Source organism: Trichechus manatus, unplaced genomic scaffold (genome assembly GCF_000243295.1).
Source record: "Trichechus manatus latirostris isolate Lorelei unplaced genomic scaffold, TriManLat1.0 scaffold00065, whole genome shotgun sequence".
Classification (NCBI taxonomy): Eukaryota; Metazoa; Chordata; class Mammalia; order Sirenia; family Trichechidae; genus Trichechus; species Trichechus manatus.
Window position 1 is genome coordinate 9037898 of NW_004444001.1, and position 27644 is coordinate 9065541.

Consider the following 27644-nt stretch of genomic DNA (forward strand, 5'->3'; position numbering starts at 1 on the left):
TGTGTGTGTGTGTGTTCATTTTTTTCATTTTTGTAGATTTTGTGTTTACTGAGATTTAATGTTTTTCTTCTTTAATGAGTATGTTTGTTAACTTTCTTTGTGGTTACCTTGAAATTTAGTGCTGTCTTCCTAAGTTTACATCAGTCTTTTATTACTTGATAACACCTTGACTTCCTCTCCACTTGAAAGTACTATACCTTCACCATTTATTCCCTTTTTTATTGTTCTAACGTTGTTGTCCTTTACAGATTGGCATCTCTCGTTCCCTGTTGTAAATTCTTCAGTTTTGTTTTATCCTTGAGAGTTTGTTATCTAGGTTGTTATCTGGCTAATGCTGTCTTATGTGCTAGATTCAGGTTGTTGTCTGATGTTCTTAGTTCTCTAACTGAAGGACTCCCTTTAATAATTGTTACAAGTTTGGTTTGGTTTTTACATATTGCCTTAATTTCCATTTATCTGCAAACGTCCTTATTTCGCCATTATATTTGAGCGAGAGTTTTGCAGGATATATTATTCTTGGTTGGCAGTTTTTTTTTTCTTTTAAGATTTTATATATATCATCCCATTACCTTCTTGCTTGCATGGTTTCTGCCAAGTAATCAGAGCTTAGTCTTACTGTTTCCTCTTTGTATGTGACTCTTCGTTTTTCTCGAGCTGCTCTCAGGGTTCTTTTTTTGTCTTTGGTTTTAGCGAGTGTGATTATGATATGTCTTGTTTTTCTTTTGGGGTCTATCCTATATGGAGTTGGTTGAACTTTTTGGATAGTCAGCTTTTCGTCTTCCACGATATTAGGCAAGTTTTCTGTCAGTATATCTTAAGTGGTCCTCTCTGTGTTTTCTCCCCTTTTTCTGGAACTCCTATCACACAGATTTTTGCTTTTGATTGTATCCCACATCATTCTGAGTTTCTTCATTTTTCTTTGTTCTTTTCTCTGATTTTTCATCAAAGTGGTATCTAAAGATTTATCTTCAATTTCGCTGATCCTGCCTTCCATTGTTTCAAATTTGCTCCTTCTAAAACCTTCTATTGCACTGTCCATTTCTGAAATCTTGTTGTTTGTCTTTTGGATTTCTAATTGATTTTTTTGTATGGTATCTAGTTGTTTATTTATTTTGATATTTTGTTCCTGTATTATTTTTCTGATTTCTTCCATTGTTTTGTCTGTCTTTTCCATGATTTTGTCTATTTTTTCCTTGTTTTTATCTGCATTTTCCTTCATCTGTTGGAGAACCCTGAATATTAGAGTTCTGAATTCCCTACCAGGTAGTTCCAGTGCCTTTTCTTCTGTCAGAAGGTTATCTGGTGTTTTGTTTTGGTTGCTTTCTGGATCCTTTTTTTAAATATGTTTTGATATTGTCTCTTGTCTCTGGGACATTCAGGAATTATTGTCTTTGTTTATTGATTGTAGATTTGATTGTTTCATCTTGCTTTTTTGTTTTATTTGGTTATGTCTGGGCAGGCGGGCTGGTGTGTTTTGTGGCTTGCTTGCCTGTGGGCACAATACTTCTCACCATCTTGTCCAGGTGGGCAGGGCTGGTCACTCAGCTGTGGTGCAGCAGGGTGGGTCCAGTGGGGGTGGAGGGGCAGGGATGGTGGGAGGCAGTGCAGGGCAAGGTCCAGGCCACTGCATCAGTAATGCTCGGGGTCATGGCACTCGGCACATGGTGTAGATAGGCAGGAGGGAAAGGAGAAGATGTGAAGTGCAGAGCTAAGTGGATGGGTGAAAGAAGAGAAAGGAAAGAGAGAAACAAAGGCAAACAGTTAAAAAAAAAAAAAACTAATGAAGTAAAAAAAAAGGAAAAAGAATAAATAAAGTGGCGGTACAGTAGGATTCGGCGGGGTGGGGGTTGGACAGACCTGGCGAGGCTGTGTGCTGGTAGCTGTCTAGCTGAGTGGTGTGGCTTGTCCTGTTGAGAAGCAGCCTTGGTGGCACACGGGGCTAGGAGGGCAGGAGAAAAAAAAGGAAAGAGGGGAAGGAGAGAAGAAACCAACAATCAAACAAACAAAATAAATACATAAATAATAATAAAAACAACAACAACAACAAAATACAGTGATGGAGGCGCCGGCAGTTGGGGGCGGAATTGGAGTGGCAGCGAGTTGATGTCTCTCTCAGCTGGGTGGCACAGCATGGCCTGTCAGGAAGGGGCAGAGGCAGTGTGGGGCCTAGGTGGGAGAGAGAAGGAAAAGGCAATGGGGAGAGAGAAAGAACAATAAAAAAATATGACACTGAGGGAGCTGGCCTGTAGGGGCAGCGCAGACCCAGGGAGGCCATGTGAGGCTGTCCAGCTGAACGGTATAGTACAGCCCACCAAGAAATTGGAGGCAGCACAAGGGGCTGCGTGGATGGGAGAAAGGAAAGGAAGGAAGGGAGAGAGAGAGAAGAAACAATAAGAACAAAAAAAACCAAACAAACAATAAAAAAATGGTGCTGAGGGAGCCAGTCAGTGACAGCGGCACAGACCCAGGGAGGCTGCATGCAGTGACTCTCCAACCAAGCTGTGCAGCATGGCCCCTCCAGAAAGGGTGGGGGCAGTGCACAGGGCTGAGTGGGCAGGAGAAAGGAAAGGAAGGAGAGGAGAGAGAGAGAAGAAACAGAAAAAAGAAGAAAAAAACCCAAAGTAAACAAACCAAAAAATCACAGCCCGTCAAGAAGGGGAGGGGATGGCACATGGGGCTGGCTGGGTGGGAGAAAGGAAAGGAAGGGAGAGAGAGAGAGAAGCAACAACAACAACAAAAAGCCAGAAAAACAATATCAAAAAACAAAAATACAAACCAGAAAAAACAAACATACCAAAAAATGGTGCTGAAGGGGCCGGCTGGTGGGGGTGGGGTGGAACCCAACGGCAGTGAGCTAGTGTGTTTCTGGCCCAGCAACTGTGGCTCATTGGCAAGCAGTGAAGTCCTCGTACAAGGAAGAAGGGTGTGGGGTGGGAAAGCGTGTATTCCTCATTACTGGGCGTTCTGTCTCCTGTCGGGAGCTCCGTGAAGCTGCCTTCCTGTACTCCCTGTCTGAGTTCTTTGGTGGCTGTAGCCCAAGATGGCAAATCTGGCCACATTAGCTGGTATTGGACCTCCACTGCATAGCTCTCCTTGTTCTCTGTTCTCTGTCAGTTTCTTATTCCATTCAGTGCTTGATTGAGTTCTTTGTTCCTTCATTTGGTACTTAAGGTTCCAGAATTGACTTTTGTATCTGTTTTAGTTTTTCGGGTCTTTGCAGCAGAGGGACAACATGGTGCTTCTGTCTATAGCACCATGTTGGCTCTGCCCGTGCCAGCCAGGAGCATTTTTGAGGAAGGAGTGAAATTGAGAGTGTCTCCTTTCTTGGAATGAAGGAGTAAAAGAAACAAGATTGGGGGCACCATCAATGAGCATCCTGTGCAAAATAAGATTGTTAGTGCCTCTTTCCATCTCTTGTGTTATGATTCCTTTGATGGATCAGGACACACTGGGCTTTCTCCAGTTGCTGGCTAGGTTGGATGATCTTGGTGGATATGGATGGGGGCGGGTCGATGGTGGGTTCGTAGTGTAGTTAAGGCAGTGGATGAATAGAAGGCTACAAGCAGTGGATGACTGGATGGGGTAGATTCAGTATCCATGTTCCCCAGTGTTTTATGAACTGAAGTGTTGGATGAAACTGATGGCACGCATCCAGGCGTTGAGGAAGCCAGACTTCTTATCCTCAGTCCTAGGGCTTTGATGGTCTTCTTGTGCCACAGGACAGGCTTAACCTAAATGCTCCCCAGAATCAGGGCTGGTAGCTGAGATTCGCAGTCCATTCTTTGCTTTTTTGTTTTTAGTATAGTTTATTCGGTGGTCCTTCAGGCACCTGATCCCAACAAACACCAAAGGAATTTGTTTCCCTGAAGTCTAGACTTCTTAATTGTATAATGCCATATGGTACTACAGTGTGAGTTCCCAATCACGTGAGATGTTATGACTGAATTCCCTGGAGGGCAGCCTTTTTGTCTGCTCCCCAAACCCCTGCCCCAGCCAGGTGTCTCTCTGTGTGCCCTCAAAGCACATCCCACCCTGTAGTGTCAGTGGCTGTTAACCAGCTCTCTCCTAGTAGGGGCAAGATCTCTGTTTTTAATCTCTGAAGGCTGTGCTTTTTTTTTTTTCTGGCCACAATTAGCTTATATTAACTTTTTTCTTTAAAATTGTGCTTTAGGTTAAAGTTTACAGTACAAATTAGTTATCTCATTCAAAAATTTATACACAAATTGTTTTGTGATACTGGTTGGAATCCCTGCAATATGTCAGCACTCCTCCCCCTTTCCACCCTGGGAACGCCGCACATTTAGATCATATGTAGCAGGTGCTGAGCAATTCTAGTTACTGTGTGACACAACCCAGTCCTTCCACAGTGAGACTAGAGCAGATGGCATCTCTCTGGGAAAACCTTTTGCGCATTTAGGAAGGAAGGTCTTGCATAAACAAAAGGTGACCGTATTATTAACAATAGCATTAGTAATTATTTTCCAGGGCTAAATTAATGTGGTTAAATAATTTTCCCAGGTACTTGGAGCCCTGATGGCGTAGTCGTTAAGAGCTTGGCTGATAACCAAAAGGTTCGCAGTTCAAATCCACCAGCCGCTGCTTGGAAACCCTATGGGGCAATTCTGCTCTGTTCGATAGGGTTGCTATGGGTCAGAATCGACTTGACGGCAACAGATTTGGGTTTTTTTTTTTTTTTTGGCTTCAGCTCTCTCCCTTTTTAGCCTTCTTATGTTCCAATGGCACATCCCTAAGCCGGCAGGAAGAGGTTAAAAGAAGAGGTGAAGTTTTTCCTGCATCTCCTAAAAAGTCTTTGGCTGCCAGCATCCTCTTTGTTATTCAATAAGCACCTTTCAGTGCTGACTATAACCTGCTTGCTTTTCTGGTTGTTTTGCTTTCTAGTATCCCTAGTCCCATCTAGGGGTGTTCTGTGCTCACAGCCAGGGCTTACTACAACCTTGCTAATGCTCAGATGAATCAAAAGGGGAAACCTATAGCTATTAAGTGGGGTGAGGGAGTCTCCCCTGGGTTCTACCTCTCTTACCATGGTGTGGGAGTGGGCATTGGCATATCTTTGCTCGTGGCACCTTGGCAGGAGTGATAAGCTGCATTGTACGTTAAGCAGATTTGGGAGGAGGTTGGGCAGGCCAGCTGGGCTGGATTGTGTTGTTACCTTAGGCTTCAAAGGGAGCGGGGCTCCTTGACTCCATGAGTGGAGGGTAGGGCCTCTTCTTTGTTAGCTACTATCTTGTAAGTGCTAGCTGTCTGCTAGGTGACATTTGGAATCTGTAAAGAGCATGAGCCCCTATGTGGGTGGAGGTATGTGCTCTCACAGTAAAATGTGGTTGGGGACTGTCACCACTCCCTGAGGGGAGGGACTGCCTCACGGGAAGTCAGCCTAGGCCCGAAAACCCTGTGCTTCCTCTCAGCTAGCCAGTAGGATAGAACTCTGTGCTCGGAGGTTTTGAGTGCTGAGCAGTGGCCTCTCTGCACCTTCACAGGTAAGCCAAGTGGGGACTTCAGTCTCAGAAGCCTTTAAAGGTCTTTATCTCAGGGCAGAATTATCCTGGCTTTCCTGTGGCTCCCCAGAGAAGACAGCTTTCTGTGCTTTGCACTGTAATTGGAGACAGGAGAACTGGCTTCTGTCCCACTTTTGCCTGTGGCCTTGGGCAAGTCACTTGTCTTCTCTGAACCTCGGTTGTATTATCCACCAGATAAGAGTACTGTCACCTGTTCTGTGGGCCTCACTAGATTGTAAGGACCAAAGAAAATATAATGGCAGGGAAAGTGCTTTGGAGTGGTAAAGCATAGTGCAGATGGAGGCCTTTTGTCTGTCTAGGAATTGTTGGTTTTCATCATAAACATAATAGATGTTTCTTTTGTAAAATACCAACCCTACAGAAATATATAAAAAGTAAAAAGATGTCCTCTCTCTTCCCCTGCTGCTCCTGTCTAACCCCTTACCTGAACATAGGGAACTACTCTTAACCATTTATTGTGTATGCTTTTAGTCATTTTTGCATACATCTAGATATTGCATCAACATGTATTATCTTTAAAAAAACAAAACTCAGTAATAATGCATACTGTACTTCTACTTGCTCTGTTCGCTTAACAGGTTACCCAGGAGTAGACTAGTCCCTGTGGGAGTCTTAAAGGAGCCTGGCTATGGCCTTCCTCCCCAGCTTGGTGGGTTCCTCTGGGGCTGGTTCCCTGGGAGGGATGGAGGAGCTGTACTCAAAGTTCGCACCATAGCAGACACCCTGGTTCTCTCTGAGGGGTTGTTTTTTATTCTGAGATGAAACAGACTGGCAGGGAGTATCCTTGAGTGGGAATCAGGATGAGTATAAAAGCAATGTGGGCATCAGGACCGCCATCACATGTGTGGTTCTCTCCTTTACTCCTTTTCATCTTCATTTGGGAAAAGGGAAAAATTACCTGATCTTGGAACTCCTGTTTTAGTGCAGAGAGAATCCCTGGTTTCTGAACCTTGAATTAGCTGGGTCTCTTGCTGTTCTACCTTTGAAAGCAAGCCAGACCCAGCTTGTGTTTTTGCATTTTCTGTGGATGAGGTTTCTGAAAGTAGCCTGTCAGTGGCTGTGCTTTCTTACCAGCCTGGGGAAGAGGTCAGGGCCAACAAGAAGTGTTGTCTTCTTTCTCTTCTGGATGGTTGTCTCATCTCTTCTGTGGTCAGGCCTTGGCCTTTTTAACCTTTGGGGCTGTTGTCAGAGCCCAGTGGGGAGCCCAGTGAGTAGGCTTTTGGGAAGCTGATTGGAGGCATGTCCTGCCTACATGCATCTTGACCTGAGGCTTGGGAGAAAGGCCAGGCCCCTATGTGAGGCCTCGGTGGTGGTTATTCTCTCCTTTGTGCCACTTGTCATCATAGCGACGGCATGACAGCAAGGCTCCCCAGAACAGAAGAGAGAATCCCGCTCTTGGCTTCTCCCTGCCAGCATCTTGTCTTCCTCTGTTAGCATCTCACACTCTTTGCTCATCTGTAGCTTTCCTATCCTGCTGCCACATCTTGTGGGCTCTCTTGGACTCCACTGCTGTGGCTGTGTTTGCCTTGAGATCTCTAAGTAAGGGTGTGTTACTTCCCCCGAGATAGTTCTGGAGGCTTCAGGAAAGAGTTGTTTCTGCTGTGTGGGGAAGGCTAGCCTTCCTGGGCATTGCTCATTCTGAGTGCATAGAATCATCCCTATTGGAGTCTGGGGAGCTCTGTGGGCTCTGTGGTTCTTCTGGGGCTGGCTCCCTGGGAAGCACCATCTCTCTGGCCGTTTCAGAAACTGTGGACTGGCCAAGCTCTGAGCCGGGTCACACACTGCCCCATTGTACTGTGCTTTCTGATGTAGCTCTTTTTGCAGCCTCTGATTCCTGGGCTGTTTCTTCCCAGCTCTTCTCCTCAGAGACCATGGGTGGTGGTAGGATGGACTCTGCTGGCACAGGCCCGGGGATGGGTGGCAGCTGCAGCTGTGGGTGGCTTTGTTCTTACATACCAGCTTTCAGTGTTTCTGACTGGCCTCCCCGGAGCCCTGGTGCAGCCTGGCAGCAGTGTTCAGGGACTAGGCAAGGCAGGGGAGCTACCCCTCCCCCCCAAGCAGTACCCTCTTCCACAACAGCCGTGTTTTTCTTTTTGTTGACAAACCAGAGAGCCTTGTTACCTGGAGTCAGTGAGTTGGACTCCCTGGGTGACAGGGTGAGTGCTGTATGATTTCTGGATGGGAGAAAGTCCTTGAGGGTCTAGTGGTAAGTCAAAGGTGCTTCCCTTGTTAGGAGAGTGCGGTGTGTACCCGCAGGCATCCTGCAGCTTGGCGTTCCTTCTGCTCTCTCTTTGCAGCTCCGGAGTTGGGCTGCTCACAAACCAAGCTGTGTGTTTATATGGAGTGCCTGGAGGGCGGCTGCCATGAGTCTGTCGATAACCGTGCTAACCAGGAGAGCTGGCTGGTTATGGGAGAAGACACTAACCCTGTGAGTCTGACCTGGGCCAGCTAACCTGCCCTGGGGGTACCACTAGCAGTGCCTCTGTCCTCCATTCCTCCCCCTAGCCTGGCCACCTTCTCCCCTTAGCTGGCATCATGCCGTCTCCTCTGCTCTCTTGTCCTTCCTTACTACTAGGTTCCCTCCATTTTCCCAGTCTCCTTGCACAGGGTGGGTATGTGCCCCCTTCACAGCCAGGAGAGGGAGATTTCCTATGCTTGGCCACCTGTCCAGCTGCCAGCCTGCTGCTGGAGTCCCCATCTCAGTCACTCTCCCCTCAGTTCTCCCTTAAACCAAAATTGCTTAAAGTTTCTGCTTAATGTATGTGCTTGTCAGCACCATGAAGTTTGAAAATATCCCTCCATCACTGTGCTGCTTCTGCTTCTCACGCCTCAGGGACAGCTAGAACTGGAATGGGGAGGGAATTTCCTTCTAGACCAGATAGTTTCCTCCCTTTTTCCAGAGGGGAAGGTTGTAGTGTCCCCATTATTCTCATCCCAGGATAATAATTTAGGATCCATTGCAAGGTTCTCCTTTGGGATTGGAGAGGTTGAGGAAAACCTTGGCTTGGCTGTGGGGAATTGTCTGGGCAAAAGAGTGAAGCCACTTACGTTGAAACCTATAGCCCAGAACCAGGTACCTATCTAAGATATAGCTCCTATTGGTGACCATTGCTCTGGGAGGTGGAGTGGGTGGAGTTTGGTCCTCCACCCACTTCCACGTCTGGAGCTTCAGGTGGACTTTAGCCAAGAAGAGCTGAGAAGGGTGCCTTAGCCAGAGAGGGGGCAGCACCTGGCTTTGGACTCCACCATCGGCCCAGAGAGGCCCTGACCTCAGATTAGGAGACCGGTGAGTGCAGCCTGCACTGGGGAGCTCCTGCTGAACTCCCTTCTCCCTCCCGGCTCAGAAAGGAGAAGGGTGTCTAGAGATCACAGGAAAGCCAATCTCTCAGTGCTCCGTGGTGCTCCACACAGGGAACTCTCTAGACAGACTCTCTGGAGGCAGTGCAGTATTGGGTAGGCTGCACTGTGAAGACTTGAAACCTGAAGGCCCTCTGAGTGGTTCTGTTCCCCTTGGGCTGGCAGGGACTACTAGCATGAGGTGTGTGTAAATGTGTGAGAGGGCGGAGGTGCTGCAGGGGCTCTAAATAGGGGGTCAGTAGCCTAGAGGGTTTGTGTGGCTTGGCTCTGACCAGGAAAACAAAAGGGCCTGGAGCCGAGCCTTGTTCAGGACCATCCCTTCCCTTTGCTCTTCCTTAGGAGAGAGCATGGGTCTAATGTCAAGTGCCAGTTGTGATTTGGGGCATTCTTTTGGACCTCCCTTATTGGGACGGGTTTGATTTGTGCGGTCATCATCAACCATCTTCAGCTGCCTTGTCCTTGTTAAGTGTTTTCTTGGATGATAGGCCAGTGGGTGGATTTGAGGTGTTTGCTCAGGTGTGGAGCCAGCTGAGCTCCCACAGGTTAGCAGCACTAGTTCTGAGTCCTCAGGATTATTCTGGGCAGAATGACGCCCACCGTTTTGACTTACAAAAACCTGTCAGTCTGTTCCACTTTTAGAGCAGGGTTGGGGGCGGGGGGTGAGGGGGGCAGGAAAGGGCCAAAGGCAGCTTTTCAGAAGAGTGTGAGATTGTACTTGCCCAGAGGGGTGGTGGGTATAGCTACCTGTTGGTGAGGCTGATAGGCCTCTCAGTGTGCAGGGCAGGAGGGCTGATCTGGGCACAAACTGGCATCTTCCAGCCTAGTCATCAGCCCAGAGCAGTCTCTGCCCAGGCCCCACCCCTTGAGCTGCTGGCTGCCTGCCTGCCACGCGCCCAGGATTGCTGAGGGCTTTGCTCATGTATCTTGGGAACAGCTGCATGCCGGAAACTGGGGGCTGGTGGCAAGCAGGAGGGGCACCTGGGGGACAGTGAAGGGAAGACTTTGGTAGTATCGGCTCACTGCTGGGGGTTGTTCTGTTCAGTGGCAGGCAAGATGGGTGGGGGGACATATTAATGGCGGTGGGGGGCGGTCCTTGCAGACAATCCCCAGGGCCACTGCTGGGTCACCTGGTCACAGGGCTGACCCTTGCAGGGTAGTTGGTTGTGTTTCCTGGGCCTCAGTTGAAGGCAGAGCCTGAAGTTTGGAGGCTCGAGAAGCAGCCAGAATGTTGTAGTATGGCAGGAGTGTAGCCTGCCGCCAAAGGGGCACAGCTTTCCCCCAGGCTGGCAGAGTGGCAGAGTTCAAAGACACATCCAGGGATGATTTCCTCAGAGGAGGCCTCGCCCCTGCGTGATCAGATGTCCGTGTTCTGGCGGCTGATTAGGGGCTTTCGGGAGGGCTTCTGTTTATTATTTATTTGTATCCTGCTGTGTTCTCAGGGATTTAAGGCAGCATACAATGTAGCTGGAGTATTCTGCAACAGTGCCAGTTTTCCTTTCATTTTAAAAGTAACACTGATTACTAACTTTTGTTTGGCTTTTCTTGAATGAATTACGAAGAAGAGCTTTAGTAATTTTTGTGAAGTGTGGGTCCTTCTCGATTCGGAAGATTGAGTTAATTGACCCCCACAGTCTTCCGCTTACTTGATTCAGTGACACCTGTGAGCAGAAAGGCACGTTAATAGGTTCAGAAGTGGTTCAAGCCCAGATCAGCCGTGGGGGCCATAATCACCTAAAGGGAGTGTTGGGTATGTGAGGAGTGGAGGAGGCTGTCTCTCTCCAGGGCTGGGCAGCTGGACCCGGGCCAGGAGAGTTGTGGAGTGGGGTGGTAGTGCAGAACTTGGAAAGCTGGAGTTGATGCCCAGTGGGGGAAGACTGAAATCTGGAAAGCCAAGGAGTCACATTCATTTTCAATTCAATCTTCTTTCTCTCCCCCGGGCCAGTGTTGAGGGGGTGGGCAGAGCCTGGGTCTTTCTGCCACAGCTGCACTGTGAGCTCTGAAGCCCATTCATGTCTTGTAGGAATCTGGGTTCTGGTGAGTGAACATGTGGTGCCCTCCACACCTCACACACTCCTACAGCTTCTTTTCTGCCCGCTCTACACAGCCCTCTGAACCCTAAGCAAGGAGAAAGCTGAATTCTTGGCCCTCCCTTCCTGTCCTGCACCTTTGACTTTGCCCTGGGTGTTGGGCAGACCCATGGAAAGGATGGCAGGATGAGGTGACAGGGCGTCCTTGGCCCTTAGACTTGAACCTTCTGCTGTTGCCTCCTATGAGTGTTTGCTGGGAGGAGTAGTTAGGATAGTGGTTTGGAAAGAATCAGAACTCAGAAGAGGTTTCTCTCTTATGCACTCCATCTCCAGCAGCAATGATTTCTGACCGCAGCGGGAGCCCCTGGACGCAGACACATACCTTTTCCCTACCCACAGAAGGGAGCAGGTATGAGCCCCATCTCCTGGTTAAAGAGTGATGCTTGGCAAACTGTCCTTGGATTAAAAGACCCTGCTCAGCCAGTTTCTGGTGCAGCTTTCTTCTTACATCTGTCTCTGTCTACACTCTGTTCAGCTGTTCAGTGGGTTCACAGTGCAGGTTCGCTGTGCATGCCTAGTCCTATTTCTAATGAAAGTAGACTTTGTTTTCTGGAGGCAGCTAATAGTGCCCTATGGGGCTGTAATTGGAGAGAAGGTATTTAATACAGGGCAGGCGGCAACAGGCGGCCTGTACCGACTAGCAGATTGCAACATGGCAATTAGGAAGCTATCACCCCCCCATCTCTGCCCCAGCAGATATACGGGGTAGAGTCTTCTCTGAACTGATTTTGAGAAAGCGAAGAATGACTGCTATGCAGAAGAGGAAGGAGACGGGCAGGGAGGGGTGAGGAGAGCTGCTTTCCCTTCTCACCTCACGTTCATGAGGTGGGGAGGGGTCACTGCTCTTCTGGCAGCTCCTTCCACAGTGCCTGCAGGACAGCCTGAGGAGCCCCGGGCTGATCTGCGTCAGCCAGAGATTTAACCATAGACCTCAGCCTTTCTCCAGGGTATAGCTATTCTTGTAGCCAGCACATGATGTGGTAGCCCACATCCTGGTAGTCTTCTTGAGACTCAGGTATTTCTGGTAGGGTGGGAGTAGATTCTTCCCTGTCAATTTCCAGACCTTCCTCCAGAAGACCATCTTCTTGGAGGTGCCCTGGAGCCAGCTCAGCATCTAGAGGCCCCCGAAGCTGTCCCTGACTTCTGCTTGCTCATCATGCCCATGTCCCATTCTGAGTTGTCCACCTACTTTCCCTGGGCCCTCCTCTTCTAAACACAGGGCTGGGAGTCCTCCTTGGGATGAAACTCTCCAAGGTAGCCTGGGAAACCTTTGGGTGGAGGAAATGGGGCCAGTAGGGGCAGCACATGGTGGTGGGGTCTTCCTGGAGGGACTGTTCTGCTGCCTTCTGCTCACCCTGTGTTCTCCACCTGGCGGGTGGATCTTGTCCAACTGCTTCTTGTTCTGTTCTCTGCTGCACCTGCACTGCTCTCCTCCCTGCATCTGTGCTTCCCTTTCCTACAGCACTTTCATTCAAGGACTGTGGGCTGCCGGGCGCATTGGGTTCCTGGTTAGTGCTGGAATTGTGGGCCCCTCGTGGGTTGGATCTGGGGCACTTAGCAGATTTCAGGAGTTGGGGCTAGGGACTGGGTGTCTGTAAAAACGTCTTGGGGGAGGTATCTGACCTCCTCCAACCCCACAAGGGGGAAGGAGAACCAAGATCAGCAGTACAAGGCTGACTCCCGTGAGATGGAGGCCAGACAAATCTCCTCTCTCCACCATTTTTACCAATTCTGACATCAACCATCCCTCCCACAGCACTCTCTACTTCTCTCCTGGGTTTGATTATTCATTGCAGTGGCCACACAGAACTCACAGACCACACTCAAGACTGTGAGGTTTATTAGGGGAGTAACAGGTTATAGTTCAGGCTTAGGCGCACTCAGGATACAGTTCTTCCATCAGGATAGCCTCTTCTCAGCTGTGCTCGCAGGCACACCTCTCATGGGCCCTCAGTCTCTGCCCAAAGGCAGTTAGCTTTCTCCTGCTGCTGTGTCTCTCCTTCCTTGGTGGTGGTGGGCTCCTCTCTTCTGCTCTGGAATTGGCTCTCTTTAAGGAAGAACTGACCAATCCCGTTGGTAGGCCACAATTACCCTATCACATAATCACCTGGGTGGGAATTACAAGCCCATGGTTAGAAAGGCCATACACAAAAGTAATCACCCGAAGTGTCTGACATATTTATGGACATGGGGCAGGGGGTGGCACACTTTCCCTTGTGGACTAGTGCTGGGGACACTGCAGGCTCCCTGGGGGACTGACTCCCTAGTGGGCCTTGCCTTCTGCTTCCTCAGGTGAGAGTGGTTCCCCTCCCTGGGATTCTGAAGTGTTTGAAAAGAATAGGCTCTAGCTGGGAGAGAATACCCCCCACCCCCACAACCATTCCCAGAGTGTTCATGCCTGGATTTTCTACTGATCTCCCTGCCAGCCACATCCATGCTGGCTTCCCCCTCAGCGACGCAGATTATCTCTGACCATGGAAGCTTTGGGAATATGTGCTGTGGGGTGGGGATGGGGACACAGAGTCGGGTATTTTCAGTAGACGAGGCAGGATGAGCTGTAAGATGTGTGGCAACTAGAGCCAGGGCTGTGGGAGGTGGAGTGAGGCAGCTCTCTTTAACAGGTAGAATGACCAGACCCCCGAGTGTGTCCTGTGTTCTCACTGCCTGCCCACCGTCCCTGCAGGAGTCCTGGTGCCTCAAGGACGGTGTGGGCATTGGAAGGGATAGGGAAGCCGAGAAGAGGCTGAGGATAGAGGGAGGGGACCCCAGAAGGGCCTGCAGGGAGGAAGGGGTTACTCAGCAGACTGGTGGCTCATGGGGAAGGATCAGGGACTGGTCTCTCCTTAGGGGAGGGAGAAGGCAGAGGCTAGCTGTTGGGAGCCTCCCCTGGATTTTGTTGAAGCTGTTGACTGCCTGTATCTCTTACTCCTGTCTCTCTGGCCTTACCCCCTTTTCCAGCTCACATACGCTCCCTATGCCAGCATCAGAACCCCGGCACCCAGGCTGGTGTGGGACTTCCTCAGCCTCTCCTCCAGCCATAGGACCCCCTACCCTGGGGCCACTGGAGGGACAGCTGGGGAACCTGTGGGGGTGACTTGTTTGCTCCCCCATACTCCAGGAATGTGCTGTCCTTTCAGGCCCGCCCAGATTCCTGCGCAGGGAGTCAGCCCTACACGGCATGCTGCTGGTGCCCTGTGGGGACACGTTCTGCCTCACCGTCAAAGCGGCGGAGGTTGGTGGCTCGTGCCTGTGCTGCCCCGCCTCAGCTCCCCCAGAACCCCAAGCCAAGCACTGGGCTGCCCAGACAGAGACGGGAGGCCACTCCTGCATCTCCACCCTCCCTACCCCCTCACCATTCTTCCTGCCCCAGGCCCTGTTGGAATGTGACAGAAGTCATGGCCAGGGCATGTCCCGACAGCGGGAACACATGCTTCAGCCCGAAAGGCTTCCCTCAGCCCCCAGCTCTGTTTAGGTGGATGGGGGTGAGGAACAGATTGTTTTTTATGCCCAGAAGCCACCTAAGGTTACTGTCGCCACTGATCCCTGTGGGTGGCTGCTGCCCCCATGCTGCAGCCCAGCTTATTACAGGTGGGGGCCTGGAGGGGACCGCACAGGTCACTCAGTCCAGCCACCACTGTGTAGATATACAGGCTTATCCACTGGAGAAGAGACTTACCAGGGCCACAGAGTGTGTCAGAAGTGGCACTGAACCCGTAACCCAGGTGTCTTGACTCACCAGACTTTGGTTTTCTCTACACCAGGGTTTTACAGCCTCAGCACTGTTAACATTTTATGCCGATAATTCTTTGTTGTGGGGGCATTCCTATGCATTGTAGGATGTTTAACAGCCTCTACCCACTAGCATGCCGGTAGCATGCTGCTGCCCCCCCCTCCGCCACCTACCCCCTTATGACAACCAAAAATGTCTCCAGACTTTGCCAAATGTCCCCTGGTGGGCAAAATTGTTCTGGTTGAGAACCACTGTTCTAAATTGCTGTCTTTTTACATTTTTTGTTCTGGACATAACCTCCTGTCTTAGTTATCTAGTGCTGCTATAACAGAAATACCACAAGTGGATGGTTTTATCAGAAATTTATTTCCTCACAGTTTAGGAGGCTAAAAGTCTTGAATTCAGGGTGCTGGCTCTAGGGGAAGGCTTTCTCTCTCTGTCAACTCTAGGGGAAGGTCCTTCTTCCTTGGCTCCTTGGCGATCTTCCTATGGCATGGCATCTATCTTACTCCATCTCTGCTTCTCTAATTGCTTGTTTAATCTCTTTTATATCTCAAAAGAGATTAACCCAGGACTCACCCTACACTAATCCTATCTCATTAACATAACAAAGACCCCATTTGCAAATGGGATTATAACCACTGGCATAGAGGTTAGGATTTACCACACATATTTTTGGGGGACACAGTTCACTCCATAACACCTCCTCATTGCAAAGTCTGTTGACCATCATTGTGTACAGGAGTCTTTAGGCTTCTTGTGGAAACATTGCTAGGGCAGAGGAGCTTCCTTTCTAGCATCTTCTCTGCCCATCTCCCTGGGTCTCTACTAGGCTTTTTTCCCCTGGTGTTCTCTTCTGCAACCCCTGTTCCCTAAATCTCTTATTTTCAGACCCTGAGAGGCCTGTGAAATCAATAGGGCAGATGTGGGGTGGGGATAGGGACAGGACAGGACTGGACCTATTCCAGAGTTGGGCATGTGATAAGCTGAGACCAGGAACACGTACACAGACACACGTGTGTCTGTCATGTGGGCCTGGGACAGTGCCTTCCTGGAGAATGGCAGGACCCCAGTGTTTCCAGTCCTCTCCCTGCCTCTACCCTTTTCCCCTCACAACCCCTGCTCTACAGCTTTCCTGCCTGGCTCTCCCTAGGGGCCTTCCAGGTCCCAGACTGGGCAGGCAGGCCTGTGGCACTGACAGACAGGCGGCTGACACCTGGTTTCCACTTTCTTCCCTTCTCTGGTTTCAGGAGCTGTTGGCTAGAGGAAGTGGAGGGGCCGTGGGATGCGGAGAGCCGAGGGCTAACTCCTGGACAGCGGAACAGAGGGAGCTGCTGACAGACGGTATGTCCCTCGTGAGGCCTGTGCCCCCCTCTTAGTTCTGCTCTGTGGAGGCTGGCAAGTGGCCCTTCTTGGTGGGGGCTGGTTAAAAGAGAGTGGTAGAGGCCAGAGGGGCTCAGCCATCAGTGGCCCTGGCCAGAGAGCTCTGTTAAGCTTGGAGATCCCCACTGAGGAGCCTGTGTTGAGGGAACATTGTCAAACTTTTATTATTTTTTTTTTCAGCTAATATATATTGAATATTTTCTAAGTAACAGGTACTATTCTTAGTGCTTTACGTTAATTACCTCATTTAATAGCAGTTGGTGCTATTCATATCTCCAATTTAGAGTTGAGGAGACTGAGGCATAGAAGACAAAGGTTTTCCCTCTGAGGTCTTCAAAAGAGAGTAGTGGGCTGCTCTTTAGACTCCCTGCCCAAGCTCTTAGGGTATAACCCACTTGTGGTGGTGCTCAGACCCTGGATCCTGCCTTGGGCCTCACAGTCAGCTTCTGCATTCCTGTCTGTTTCTCACTGGGCCCGTGCCCCACCCTCCAGCACTCCCTTGAGCCCTGGAGATGGACACAGCAAAGTCCAGTCCTTCTAAGGACTCCACAGTGGTCCAGGCCTGTTTGCTGATGTGGTGGCTTCTACATATGTTCCCTTTTATCATCTGTCTTGTTATCTCAGTTTAAAGGCCTCTTGACCACATCTCTGAGCTTCCTCCTTCCTTGCGTCCCCTCAGCAGGTTGAGGAGACTTTACTTCCCAGAATGACCAGTGCAGCCCCAGCTAAGAAACCCTACCGTAAGGCACCACCTGAACATCGGGAGCTGCGGCTGGAAGCCCCTGGATCCCGGCTCGAGCAGGAGGTCAGCAAGACTGGTAGCTCAGCCCTGGCTAGCAGAGGCAGGCCCCTGAGGCTGGGTGCCTGGCTGACTTCTCCCACCTGAGTGAGAGTATTGCATTGCTGATACAGGCCTGTGGTCTCTAAGCTGCAGCAGTGCTGGTCAGGGCAATGTGGGTTTATAGGGGACATGTTTCAGTATATGTCCACATGTTGGTGAACCCCAGAGTCTTCGTAGCTCAGCAGAAATAATGCCATACAGTCTTACTCTCCCTGCGAGAGGCAGCCCAGCAGGAACGCATACTGAGGGGTCCTAACCTGCTGGAGGCTGGGACTCTAGTCCTGCCCTGATGGAGGAGAGCCATTCAGCCTGTGGCCCCTCTGGAGCCTGTGAGGAGGCAGTGCTCCAGCTACTCCTCACAGGACCAGCTGCTCTCTTCACTGTCTCCAGGAAATCTGGCCCTTCCTCCAGCTTTGCTTTGTTTGGCAAACATTTATTAAATATGTACTCGCTGTCAGGAACTGTGTTAGAGCCAGGATCTGCTCTTAAGAGGCCTACAGTCAACTGTAAAACACCCTCGAAATTGGTTATCCTCCCTCACTAAATTTACCAAAGGGAGGAAACGAGTGTTGCAGCAGAGTATTCCCTTTGTGGCCACACTTCCACCCTGTTGCAATATCTGGAGAACATTTAAAGAACTTGAGAGATGGTCAGCAGACACTGAGCATTGGTGTACTGTGGCCCACTTTGGTCAGGTTCAGGGCAGAAATGCCATGGTTTGCCTGTTTCAATTCAGGGAACATTATAAATGCCAGGAACTGGGCTAGGCGCCACCTAGCGGGCATTCTCTGGGTTTTGTAGATGAGGAAACTAAGGCTCAGTGAGGTTAAGGACTTTGCATAGGGTCATATAAACAGTAAGTGGTGGAACAGGATCAAATCCAGGTGTCAGTGGCTCCAGAGTCCATGATCTTAGACGCTGCCTGGTCTGGGCCACCCACTGTCATTTTCCTGCCCATGACTTGAGTTCTGAAGCAGTCGGCTCCATTTGGAGTGGCTCCCTTGATATTTCTCTCTTGTCATTGCACATGCTAGCTCAGCTTTATAGTTGGCTAAGCTCTAACTTCTGGGCCATGACCAACATAGGAGTTTGGGGAGGATGGAGTGGGAGGTTAAGAGCAAAACAAGTTACTTTCTTTGTCTCAGTCATGATTAGCCTAGAGGCTCCCCTTCACTCACGCACTGCCCCTCCTGAGCCTCTGTATGGTCCTGATTCTGCCCCGTCTTCCCCTCGGGGTTGGGAGGGCTTTGTCAGAGCTCAGAATCCTATAGCTTGGCTGGACTTCTTCACTCCTCTGGAAGGTCTCTGCCATGCATATGTGGAGGAGCCCAGTGAACAGCTGAAAGTCTCTTTATTCCCAGGGCTGGAGAGAGGTAGCATGTTTACTGGGGCCCATTTGAAACTGGCTTTAGGATTAAGAGAGGGCTTGGAGCTCATGTGAGTCAGGCTGGGGTTGGAAGGGGTTCTTGAATCTTCTCACTGGCATGGGAGAGGGTAGTCTAGTCTTGTCTGGGCATTACTGGATTGCCACCTCCATCTATAGACGGCCCTGCAGCCTACCCCTGCTATGAGAGTCTGGGCTTCAGACAGGGTCCTTTCTGGGACTGTTTGGAGGGTGGGCCAGCCAGGAGGATGGTGGTCCAGAGCTGAGACTCAGCTTCTGTTCTTTTTTGTCCAGGAACCCCTGACTGATGCAGATAGGATGAAGTAAGTATCTGCTGCCCCCGAGGTGGCCCGCTCACTCAACTCTGTCCCTCCTCACTCCAGGCCAGACTGTTGGTGCAGTTGGGTTTTTCCTTATATTCGTAGAGGCAACCTGGAGCCAGGAGGTGGCTCGCTCTGAGGGGCCTGCTCCTGCTAAGGAGCTTTTCCCCAGCTCTTGGCCCTAGAGAGAACACAGCAGCCCTCCTGTGCCAGCTGCCTCCCTGAGGCCCTTTCTGTCAGCCACGTGAGGCCTCTGGAGAGCAGGGCAGTGCTGGGCTGGATTTCCAAGAGATTAATAATGGAGAAGCCTGATTGTGCAGTGGGGAAACTGGAGCTGGGAGCCTGGTGACCGGCTGGCTTGGGCTGTAATCAGAGACTGAGATGGGAGCTGCACCCTCCTCGATTCTGTCTTCTCCTCATTTGTATCCAGTGGGCAGCGGAGGGTGGGGGACAGGCTGTCTTCTACCATCCCCTCTGCCCAAGCTGTGTTCTCAGGGCCAGCAGGCCTATGGAATGCGCTGCCCCAAACTCAGACCAAATTTCAAGAAGTCCTCCTTGCCCCCAATTTCCTATCCTCCCTTCTCCTTCCTTCCTGAGCCTAGCCTGGAGCTGGCCTGTCTGTCTCTGATGCCCATTCTGCCCTTGACCCCCCTACCCTGCCAGGCTCTTGCAGCAGGAGAATGAGGAGCTTCGCCGGCGCCTGGCCTCAGCCACCAGGCGCACCGAGGCCCTGGAGCGTGAGCTGGAAATTGGGCAGGATTGTCTGGAGCTGGAGCTGGGCCAGAGCCGCGAGGAGCTGGACAAGTTTAAGGACAAGTTCCGCAGGTGTGGGAATGAGGGGCCAGGACACACATACACACATCTCCCCATTCATAGAAGGTTAGCTAGAAGGGGCTCAGCGATCATCTGATTCTGATGAGAAAACAGAATTTCTGGGAGAATGACTTGTCCAAGACCCCATAGCGAGGGGTGGCAGAACTGGGCCTAAAGAACCAGATCTTGACCCAGGGGTCTGCCCTGTACTCTCTACAGGCTGCAGAACAGCTACACGGCCTCCCAGAGGACCAACCAAGAGTTGGAGGACAAGCTGCACACACTGGTAACCTGCCCAGCAGGGCGGGGTGGCTGGCACTGTGCTCACGGCAGAGCAGGGAGCCTAGGACTTGCTGGGGAATGCCAGTCTGTCTTGGGGCTTAGGGAGGAGTTGGGGGCTGGGGCCGTGGTGGGGAGGGGACTACAGCATGCTGTGCAAGTCAGGACTGTCTTAACGCTCACACTGTTTCTCTTCTCTCCTCGTCTCCCCTCATGCTGCCACCGTTGCTGCCACACTCTCCTCTCAGGCCTCTCTTAGCCACAGCTGGATTTTTGCAGTTGCGTCTGAGTTTGTGTGTTTTCTCCCTGGCCCTGGCCTCCTCTTCAGCTGAAACCTGGGATTGCTGGGGCCCTGGCTGCTTCTCCTGCCCCTTGGGCACCACCCCTTTCTTCTTGTCTGTTTGAGGCCCATGCAGTAGAGTCATGGCCTCCCTCCCGGGGGACAGCTGGGGAGCCTGCTCTTGGCTCTAGCAGAGGCACTGACGGATGTCACCACTGAACACTCAGCTCCTCAGCTGCAGTGGGAGCAGGCCCAAGCCAGTTTTTTGCCAGGGAGAGGGATCCAGTCGAGCTGAAGATCAGAAGGCTACCTCTTTCTGAGTCTGTAGCTCCCTCCCTGCTCAACTCGATAATCTCACAGGCGCCCCCAGCTGCCTCCCAGTCCTATTCCCTTTTCCCATTTCTTCACTTGATCCTGGAAACAACTACACACATAGGCTTCAGCCCCAGGGTTTGCACAGCTATTGTCTCTGAGGTACCAGCTGTCTTTCCTGGTGCCTAGAGCCCCTGGAACTCCCACAAGTGTTGGGCAGCCCTTACACTGGCCCAGGCCACAGTAGGTCATGCTGAGGATGCCCTCACCCCTCCTCTGCCCCTGCCCTACAGCCAGCCTAGAGAGCGGGAAAGGTGCCCTGGTCTCTTCTGTCTGTTCGTCATCTGTCTCTGCTCTGTCTGCCTTTGGCTGCCCTAGCACCTGTGGCTTCCTGTGTCTCTGGGCAGGGAGGAGGTGGAAGGGGGAGGAGGGACTGGTTGGGTGTGAGCTGGGTTTACCACGAGTTTTGTGCCTCAGATCAAGAAGGCTGAGATGGATAAGAAGACACTGGACTGGGAGATCGTGGAGCTGACCAACAAGCTGCTGGATGCCAAGAATACCATCAACAAGCTGGAGGAACTTAATGTATGTGCCCTGCACCTGCTCTGGGGCCCACCAGCCAGGTCCTTCCTCACCCGTGGCTGGCTGCCTTGGGCAGGGCCAGCCTCTGAGCCAGGTCTGTGTCTGCAGGAGCGGTACCGGCTGGACTGCAACCTGGCTGTGCAGCTCCTCAAGTGCAACAAGTCCCACTTCCGAAACCACAAGTTCGCTGATGTGAGTATACAGCCCCTCCCCGCCCCGTTCCAGCCTTTTTCGGACTCCTCTAGCTCCGGTTTCTGCGCCTGTCTCTCTGTCTCCCCCTATCTTTAACTTCCCCTTTTCCGCTTTGCCTTCCCCTCACCTCTATGTCCTCTCAAGACAGTTCTGCCACTGGTTGGTGTCCTGTGCTATCAAGGGTCCATCACTAGGGGCTGGGAGGCCAACTCTGTTGGTATTTTTAGAACAAAGGCAGGGAGAGAGGGACTCAATTTCAGGATCCCATGCAGGAAGGAAGGGCTGGCCAGAGTTGTCAGCCATAGGGTATTGAGAGAAGATTAGGCCCATCTGACCCCCTTACCCCAAGGGGCAAACTCTAGACCCCAGAGACCCAGGCCCAGGGTTGATGGGGCATGCAAAAGGAGGGGAGGTGTTTCCAAGGCTGCTGGTTAGTACATATACTTCAAACTTATGTCTGGTTTGGGCAGAAGCCACCTCTGAGGTGGGAGAGGTTTGAGAGCACATGGGCCTCGGGCAGATCTGGGTTCAAATCCTGGCTGTGCTAATCAAAAGCTTCAAGTTGTTTTACCCGTACTAAGCCTCCATTTATTTGTGAAATGAGGATATACCGTGGCATGCTGTGCGAACAGGAGACAGCGTAGTGCCAAGCACAAGCTGGCACTTAGACGTGGTAGCCAGTATTTTTGCCACAAGCCAGCTTTCTTAGGCTGGGATCATTCATGCCGCTCTTCCCTTCTCACGCTCCTTTACCCCAGCTGCCCTGTGAGCTACAGGACATGGTTCGGAAGCATCTGCACAGTGGTCAAGAGGCTGCCAGCCCGAACCCTGCTCCCAGCCTGGCCCCAGGGGCCGTGGTGCCTACCTCCATCATTGCCCGAGTGTTGGAGAAGCCAGAATCTCTACTGCTGAACTCAGCCCAGTCAGGCAGTGCCGGGCATCCCTTGGCTGAGGACGTCTTTGTGCACGTGGACATGAGTGGGGATGTCCCGGGTGACCCAGCCAGTCCCCTGGCCCCTGGCAGCCCCGCCCCCCAGCCCAATGGGGAGTGTGGCTCTCTGGGCACTGCTGGGGGCTCCCCAGAGGAGGAGCTGCCCCTGCCAGCCTTTGAAAAGTTGAGTCCCTACCCCACCCCGTCCCCACCACACCCGCTGTATCCCGGCCGCAAGGTAATAGAGTTCTCTGAGGATAAGGTGCAGATCCCCCGCAACAGCCCCCTGCCCAACTGCACTTATGCCACCCGCCAGGCCATTTCCCTGAGCCTGGTGGAGGAGGGGAGTGAGCGGGCCCGCCCCAGCCCAGTCCCCAGCAGCCCTGCCTCAGCCCAGGCCTCACCCCACCATCAGGCTAGCCCAGCCCCCCCAGTACTCAGTGCCCCGGCCAGCTCAGCTAGCTCTGAGGAGGACCTGTTGGCCAGCTGGCAGCGGGCATTTGTGGACCACACCCCGCCGCCTGCCGCTGTGACCCAGCACGCTGGTTTTGGACGTGATGTGCTCCCTGAGCTACAGCGCCATTTTGCCCTTAGCCACACTAACAGAGATGATGAGGTTCAGGCACCTTCTTCCCCATCTGGTGAAAGGCTTTTGCTGCCAACAGAACCTGATTCTGGCTTTCCCAGGGAGGAGGAAGAGGAAGAGCTGAACCTGCCCATCAGCCCTGAGGAGGAGCGCCAGAGCCTGCTGCCCAATGATAGTGGCACAGAGGAAAGTCCTGGCACTTTCCACACTGAAGGCAGGGCCTGGCCCCTCCCCAGCTCCAGCCGCCCCCAGCGCAGCCCCAAGAGGATGGGGGTTCACCACCTACACCGCAAGGACAGCCTGACCCAGGCCCAGGAGCAGGGTAACCTGCTCAGTTAGGCCCACTGCTTGCCTTCCTGCTACTGCTGCATGGGGACCACAAGCAGACCCAGCACCCCTGCAGCTCAGGGTCCTCAGCCCAGGCCTGCACTCTTACGCCTCCAGGCCTGTGAGGGTGGGATCAGGCCTGGGCCACACTAAGCCTTTCATCTACATCGACTGACTGGCGCTAGCCCGTCTTGTGGTTTTTCCCTTTTCTTGAATTATTTATTCTCCAAAGGTAACATGCAGCTGGGTCTCAAGACCTTCCCTCCAGCCAGCCCAGATAGGGCTGCTCTGGAGAGCTGAGGGTTTATTACGCCAGTGTTCATCGTCCTTTCATATCCATGAATTTTATTTTTTGTTGGTGTGGGGGTTGTGGTTGCAGTTATTAACCTCTAGTTTTTCTGTATTCTGCCTGCTTCCCTCTGCCCGCAGACTCGCTACAGGAGCTGTTGCCTTCAAGGGGCCTGGCACAGCTGGTTCTAGGGGGGTGAGGGAGAGAGGCTGACTCAGGGCTCTCCTCAGCTGTTTCCTTCCTCCCTCTGGAAGGGAGCGGAGGGTGGGGTTCAGGGGCCTCAAGCTGGGCTGTGGGTGAGGCTTGGCCTCCCTCCCAACCTTGGCTCTAGACTGTTACTCCCAATTTTGGGAAAATTTCACATTGCTGACTATTTTAAAATCAAAATAAACTATTTTACTGGTATTGCCTAATTTATATATTAATGGTCTCCCACTCTTCTCATGCTTGAGTGTTTACAGGGGACCCTCATCCTAGTTTTTGTTAGTGGCTCCCCTTTCTTCCACCTGCCTGGGGCTTCCTTGGGCACAGAGCATCAGGCAGGAGAGGGTGTACCTCTAGTAACCTTGGCGGGGCTCAGCCCCCTCGGAGGGAGGGTCTAGCTCAGCTCTGGAGGTGTGTTGTTTACCTTAGTTACGATCTCCATAGAGTCTGTGTAAGGTGTCACCCCCAGAACCCGAGATCCTAGAGCTCTGAGGCCTGGACCAGGCCTGTTTGAAAGATTTGGGACCTGTGGACACTGCCCAGAGATTGGATGGCACTGCCACCTCATGGTGCTTTGTGGTAATTCCAGTTACTCCCCGCCTGCCAGGCCCCAGTGACCACAGCCACACACCAGGTTGTGGAGTTCATAAAATCTCTTCCGAGCCAGCGGGCTGCAGCCAGAGCTGCTAACAAGTCCAGAGGCATTGCCTTGGGTTCAAGTGCCCCCCAAAGCTGTTGCCCAGTCACAGCTTGCAGAGCCGCCCACAACAGGGCTGGAGCTGCCAGAGCCCCAGGCACCACCCCCTGTGCTCCCTCCCAAGCCCCAGGACCAGACCCTTGGTATCTGGGGCAAGGTGCAGGGGACACAGACAAATGTAATGATGTGCAGAAGCCCAAGTGGAAGGTCACATCTCCGTCTCTGCCAACAGACTGTCCCCTAGTCCTGACGTCATTAACACCATCTGAGAGCTGGGATCTGTGGAGGGGCAGAGGGATGTTCAGGCTATTATTTGTTCCCCCACTGGGGATGACCAGTAGGTGAGGAGTGGCCTATGTTTCCTACATCCACTCTCCCTGGTACCAAGCCTTTTCCAGGCCTGGCTCTGATCAACCCTCTGGGCTCTTACCACTGGGGCACATCCAGGAGCTGCTGCCCCTCTGGTGGGCAGCAGGCTCCGTCCCTCTCTCCCGTTCCTGGGTGTGGGTGTCGCCACCCCCTGCTGCCACCTCCTCCTCTTCCTCCCCCTCAGAGAGGAGGTCACAGATCTGCTGCTGCAGCTCCGGGCTAATGCTGTTCTCAGCCAACACCAGACTCCGCAAAGCCGTGGGGTAGTTTTCTACCATGTCCAGCAGAGTCTGGAGCAGAGAAGAGTACGGAAAGAGATGGACAGTTAAGGCAGATCTAAGACCCCAACTTGCCACCCCTTAGGTATGTCCGCAGACACACCAGCCAACCTCCACCCTACCGCCTAGCCTGTCTCCAAACACAGTGACGTCTCACCTGAGCTGACTGGTTGGTAAGCCCTGTGCCCTCCAAGTCCAGGACCTCCAGGGTGCGGCTGGAGGCCACAGCTACAGCCAGCATCCCTGCCACATGGTCACCTGGGGAGACAGCACACACTCACCTACGATTTTGCGCTAGTCAGCTAACCCTTCCTCCTGGCTAGCTTCCCCATTGCCCTAGCAACCTTAGATCCCACTCCTAGGCCAGGAAGAGCTGACAATTGGTGGGTGGTCAGGAAGGGAGGGTGGCGATTGGTACTTGGATCTACCTGTTAGTCATCTGGCTCCTCTACCACCTCCCAGGCCCTCCCCCATCCCTCCCTCTTACAGCATGGGGGTTACCATGACAATTAATGGTCCCAGGTTCTTGGGTAGGGTGTGGGATGGCTGGGATAGAAGGGGTTCTTGAGCCTCACCCAGGGGGTTGTAGTCCAGGTTGAGGACGCGAACCTGGGAGCTGTGGGCCACAGCAATGGCAAGGCGGCTCCAGCCTTTAGGGGTGATGCCAGGGTTGGCACTCAGCGTCAACTCCTTCAAGCCTTGGCAGTGAGAAGCCAGGACGGGGAGGGTCAGACCCTCCTCAAGCCCCGCCCACACCCCATGTCTCTGGACTGTCTTACTCCCACCACAGAACTCCAGGGCCATTAAGGACCCAAGACTCCCCTGTCCCTCACCAGCCTGGATTCCAGAGTCTCCACTGTGCTTAGCCCCCAATCCTTTCCCTTCCTGAGAGAATTTAAATGACATTCTCACCACACTGCCAGAGCCCTCAGCTCTGGGCCATACCCCCTTCCCTCTGCACTTAGCTCTTCATCAAGGCCAAACAAGCCCTGCCCTCAGCAGGGCCCTGCTCACCAGACTTGGCCCCATCCGGGGGGAGTAGGCCACAGATGAGGTTGATGCCTTCGTCACCCAGCATGCAGTCCCCCAGGTCCAGAGCCACAAGGGCCGGGTGGAGGGCCAGGGCTGGGTTCAGCAAGGCCAGCCCAGCATCTGTCAGGGGGCTCCCATGCAGGCTGGGGGGAGGGGTGAGGTGAGAGGAAAAAGGTCATCACAGTGGTCAGCTGTATCTGTAAGGGGAAAGGGCACCTCCCCTATGGATCCCCCTCCCTTCTGTGAGCCCTAGGGGTGGGGAGGGCACTCAGTCACAGCATTTGGAAGAGTCCTGGTGAGGAAAAAAGAAAATTCTAGGTTCTAAGGGAATGAATACAGGTAGAAGGGGAATTCAATTTCTTTTCTCCAGCAGGTACTGGGATCCAGGACAGCACAGGGAGGGGCACAGAAAGGGTATGGGGGTGGTGGACTGGGATCCTCTGGTGGGCAGAAAGTAAGGTAACGGGTCTAGTCCCAAGGGTCTGTTCTTTTTCAGGAACGAGGAGCTGCCCGCATGAAGTAAATGCAGTAGTTAGGTGGGGAGTTAACGACGTGCACTGCCTGGAAGGGGTGAGTATCCCATCTCATTTGAGGTGGGGCGCACAAGTGGAAAGTCCGGGTGTCGTGGAGGCATGGGCAGAGAGATGAGATGTGTGTAGAAGGGGTGAGAAGGTAGTCTGGGGTGCAGACAGGTACGGGAAATCGTGTGGAGGAACAGAAGATGTCAGGGAGTCTGCGTGGAGGGGCGCAGTGCCTGGGGCCCCCTTGCGAGAAGGCGCACTCACAAGAGGGACTGGATAGAGCGGTTGGTTCGCAGCGCCTCCGCCAGCTGCTTGATGCGGCTGGGGCTGGACACGACGCCCAGGTTAAGGTTGAGCTGCGCCAGGGACGTGGCCCCGGCCAGGGCCCGGCAGATGCGGCCGAAGTCGCGGTCGCAGAGGCGGCAGCCGCGCAGTGAGAGCAGGCGCACGGCGTTGTCGCGCAGGCCGCGGCAGATGTCCCGCACCTCGGCGCCTGACAGCGGTTCCCCCGATATCTGGATGGAGCTGGGCAGCATTGTGCCTGCGGTTCGGCCTCCAGGGCCGGGGCCGAGGTTTGCAGGGCCGCGGGCGGGGCTGGGGCCGCGGCCGGGACCGTGGACAGATCGGGGGCGGCGGCGGAGGCAGAGGCGGCTGGAGAGGCTGAGGCTGAGGCGGAGAAGGGCGCCGGAGCGGGAGCGGGCAGCCGGGGCGCCGAGGTCGCGGGCTGGGCTGAGATCTAGCGGCGCTGGGGCTGGGGCTGACCGTTCCGTCCGTGTCTGGGCGGCAGGTTGGAGCGCGCGGTCCCGGGGCCGGGCGGGAGCTGCTCCGCGCTTGTCCAAGTCCCCCGCGGTTGCGGTGGCGACGGCTGTCGCGGCTCACGGGCCTCAAGTGAGGATGCGCGGGACCGGTCCCCGATCGGAGGCCGCACCCGCTCCCGCCCTCTCCCCAGCCCGGCTCCCCCTACCGCTCCGGGAACCCGGCCGCAGGACCCGTAGCGACAGCCTAGCGCGGGCAGGCAGGCGGGCCGCTGGCGGCAGCTCCAGCTCTAGCTTCGCCTCCTGCGCCGGGGCGGCTGGCTCGTTCCCATAGCAACGGCCGCGTCAAGGCCGCTCGCTCCGCCCACTGCCCGGCCCAGGCCAAGAGGGCGCACGAGGTTCGCAGACAGCAGGCGGTTCCAGGCAAGGAGCTCGGAGCCGCGGGGATACTTCCCCTGCGTGTGGAGTCAGACAGGTAGAAGAAGGGCAGCAGGGCTGAGGCCTAGGACCGGCAGGAGATGAGGAGCGGTGATAGGGAGGAATGAAAAGTCCTCACGT

The 27644-nt window shown here is 53.1% G+C and overlaps 2 protein-coding genes across 8 annotated transcripts in view; one reads left to right on the top strand and one right to left on the bottom strand.

Annotated features, from left to right (window-relative positions):
- The window catches only part of TJAP1 (tight junction associated protein 1), a 36515-nt gene extending 12879 nt beyond the window's left edge, over positions 1-23636 (top strand). Inside the window, exons 3-12 of one of the 6 annotated variants that reach the window (XM_023734227.1) lie at positions 7835-7965; positions 15962-16055; positions 16777-16899; positions 18614-18642; positions 19303-19464; positions 19672-19738; positions 19980-20009; positions 20801-20908; positions 21014-21097; positions 21856-23636. In XM_023734227.1, coding sequence (XP_023589995.1) covers positions 16801-16899; positions 18614-18642; positions 19303-19464; positions 19672-19738; positions 19980-20009; positions 20801-20908; positions 21014-21097; positions 21856-22953 — 1677 coding nt within the window. In that variant the 5' untranslated portion in view covers positions 7835-7965; positions 15962-16055; positions 16777-16800 and the 3' untranslated portion in view covers positions 22954-23636. Of the gene's footprint in view, positions 1-7834; positions 7966-15961; positions 16056-16773; positions 16937-18613; positions 18643-19302; positions 19465-19671; positions 19739-19979; positions 20010-20800; positions 20909-21013; positions 21098-21855 lie in introns of all 6 variants that reach the window. The other 5 variants (XM_004379488.1, XM_023734226.1, XM_004379492.2 and 2 more) reach the window with 5 other exon arrangements.
- Positions 23637-24069: 433 nt separating this feature from the next.
- Positions 24070-27268, bottom strand: LRRC73 (leucine rich repeat containing 73). 2 transcript variants are annotated; one of them, XM_004379494.3, is made up of 6 exons: positions 27237-27268; positions 25793-25953; positions 25354-25476; positions 24936-25036; positions 24562-24790; positions 24070-24410 (listed from the first exon to the last, which is right to left on the bottom strand). In XM_004379494.3, exons 2-6 carry the CDS (start codon positions 25854-25856, stop codon positions 24340-24342), a joined length of 588 nt encoding a protein of 195 aa, XP_004379551.1. In that variant the 5' UTR covers positions 25857-25953; positions 27237-27268; the 3' UTR covers positions 24070-24339. The 2 variants fall into 2 exon arrangements, with proteins under 2 accessions (XP_004379551.1, XP_004379550.1); XM_004379493.1 differs by lacking the exon at positions 27237-27268 and adding an exon at positions 26596-26867.
- Between the last annotated feature and the right edge of the window lie 376 nt (positions 27269-27644).

Bases quoted from the DNA above. Each gene is read 5' to 3' on its own strand.
- LRRC73 (XM_004379493.1), bottom strand. From the start codon at position 26,867: ATGCTGCCCAGCTCCATCCAGATATCGGGGGAACCGCTGTCAGGCGCC. The intron at 25,037-25,353 runs GTGAGGCTCAAG...CTGTCTCCCCAG, and splicing joins CCTGGACTACAACCCCCTGG to GTGACCATGTGGCAGGGATG. The intron at 24,791-24,935 runs GTGAGACGTCAC...TCTCTGCTCCAG, and splicing joins TTACCAACCAGTCAGCTCAG to ACTCTGCTGGACATGGTAGA.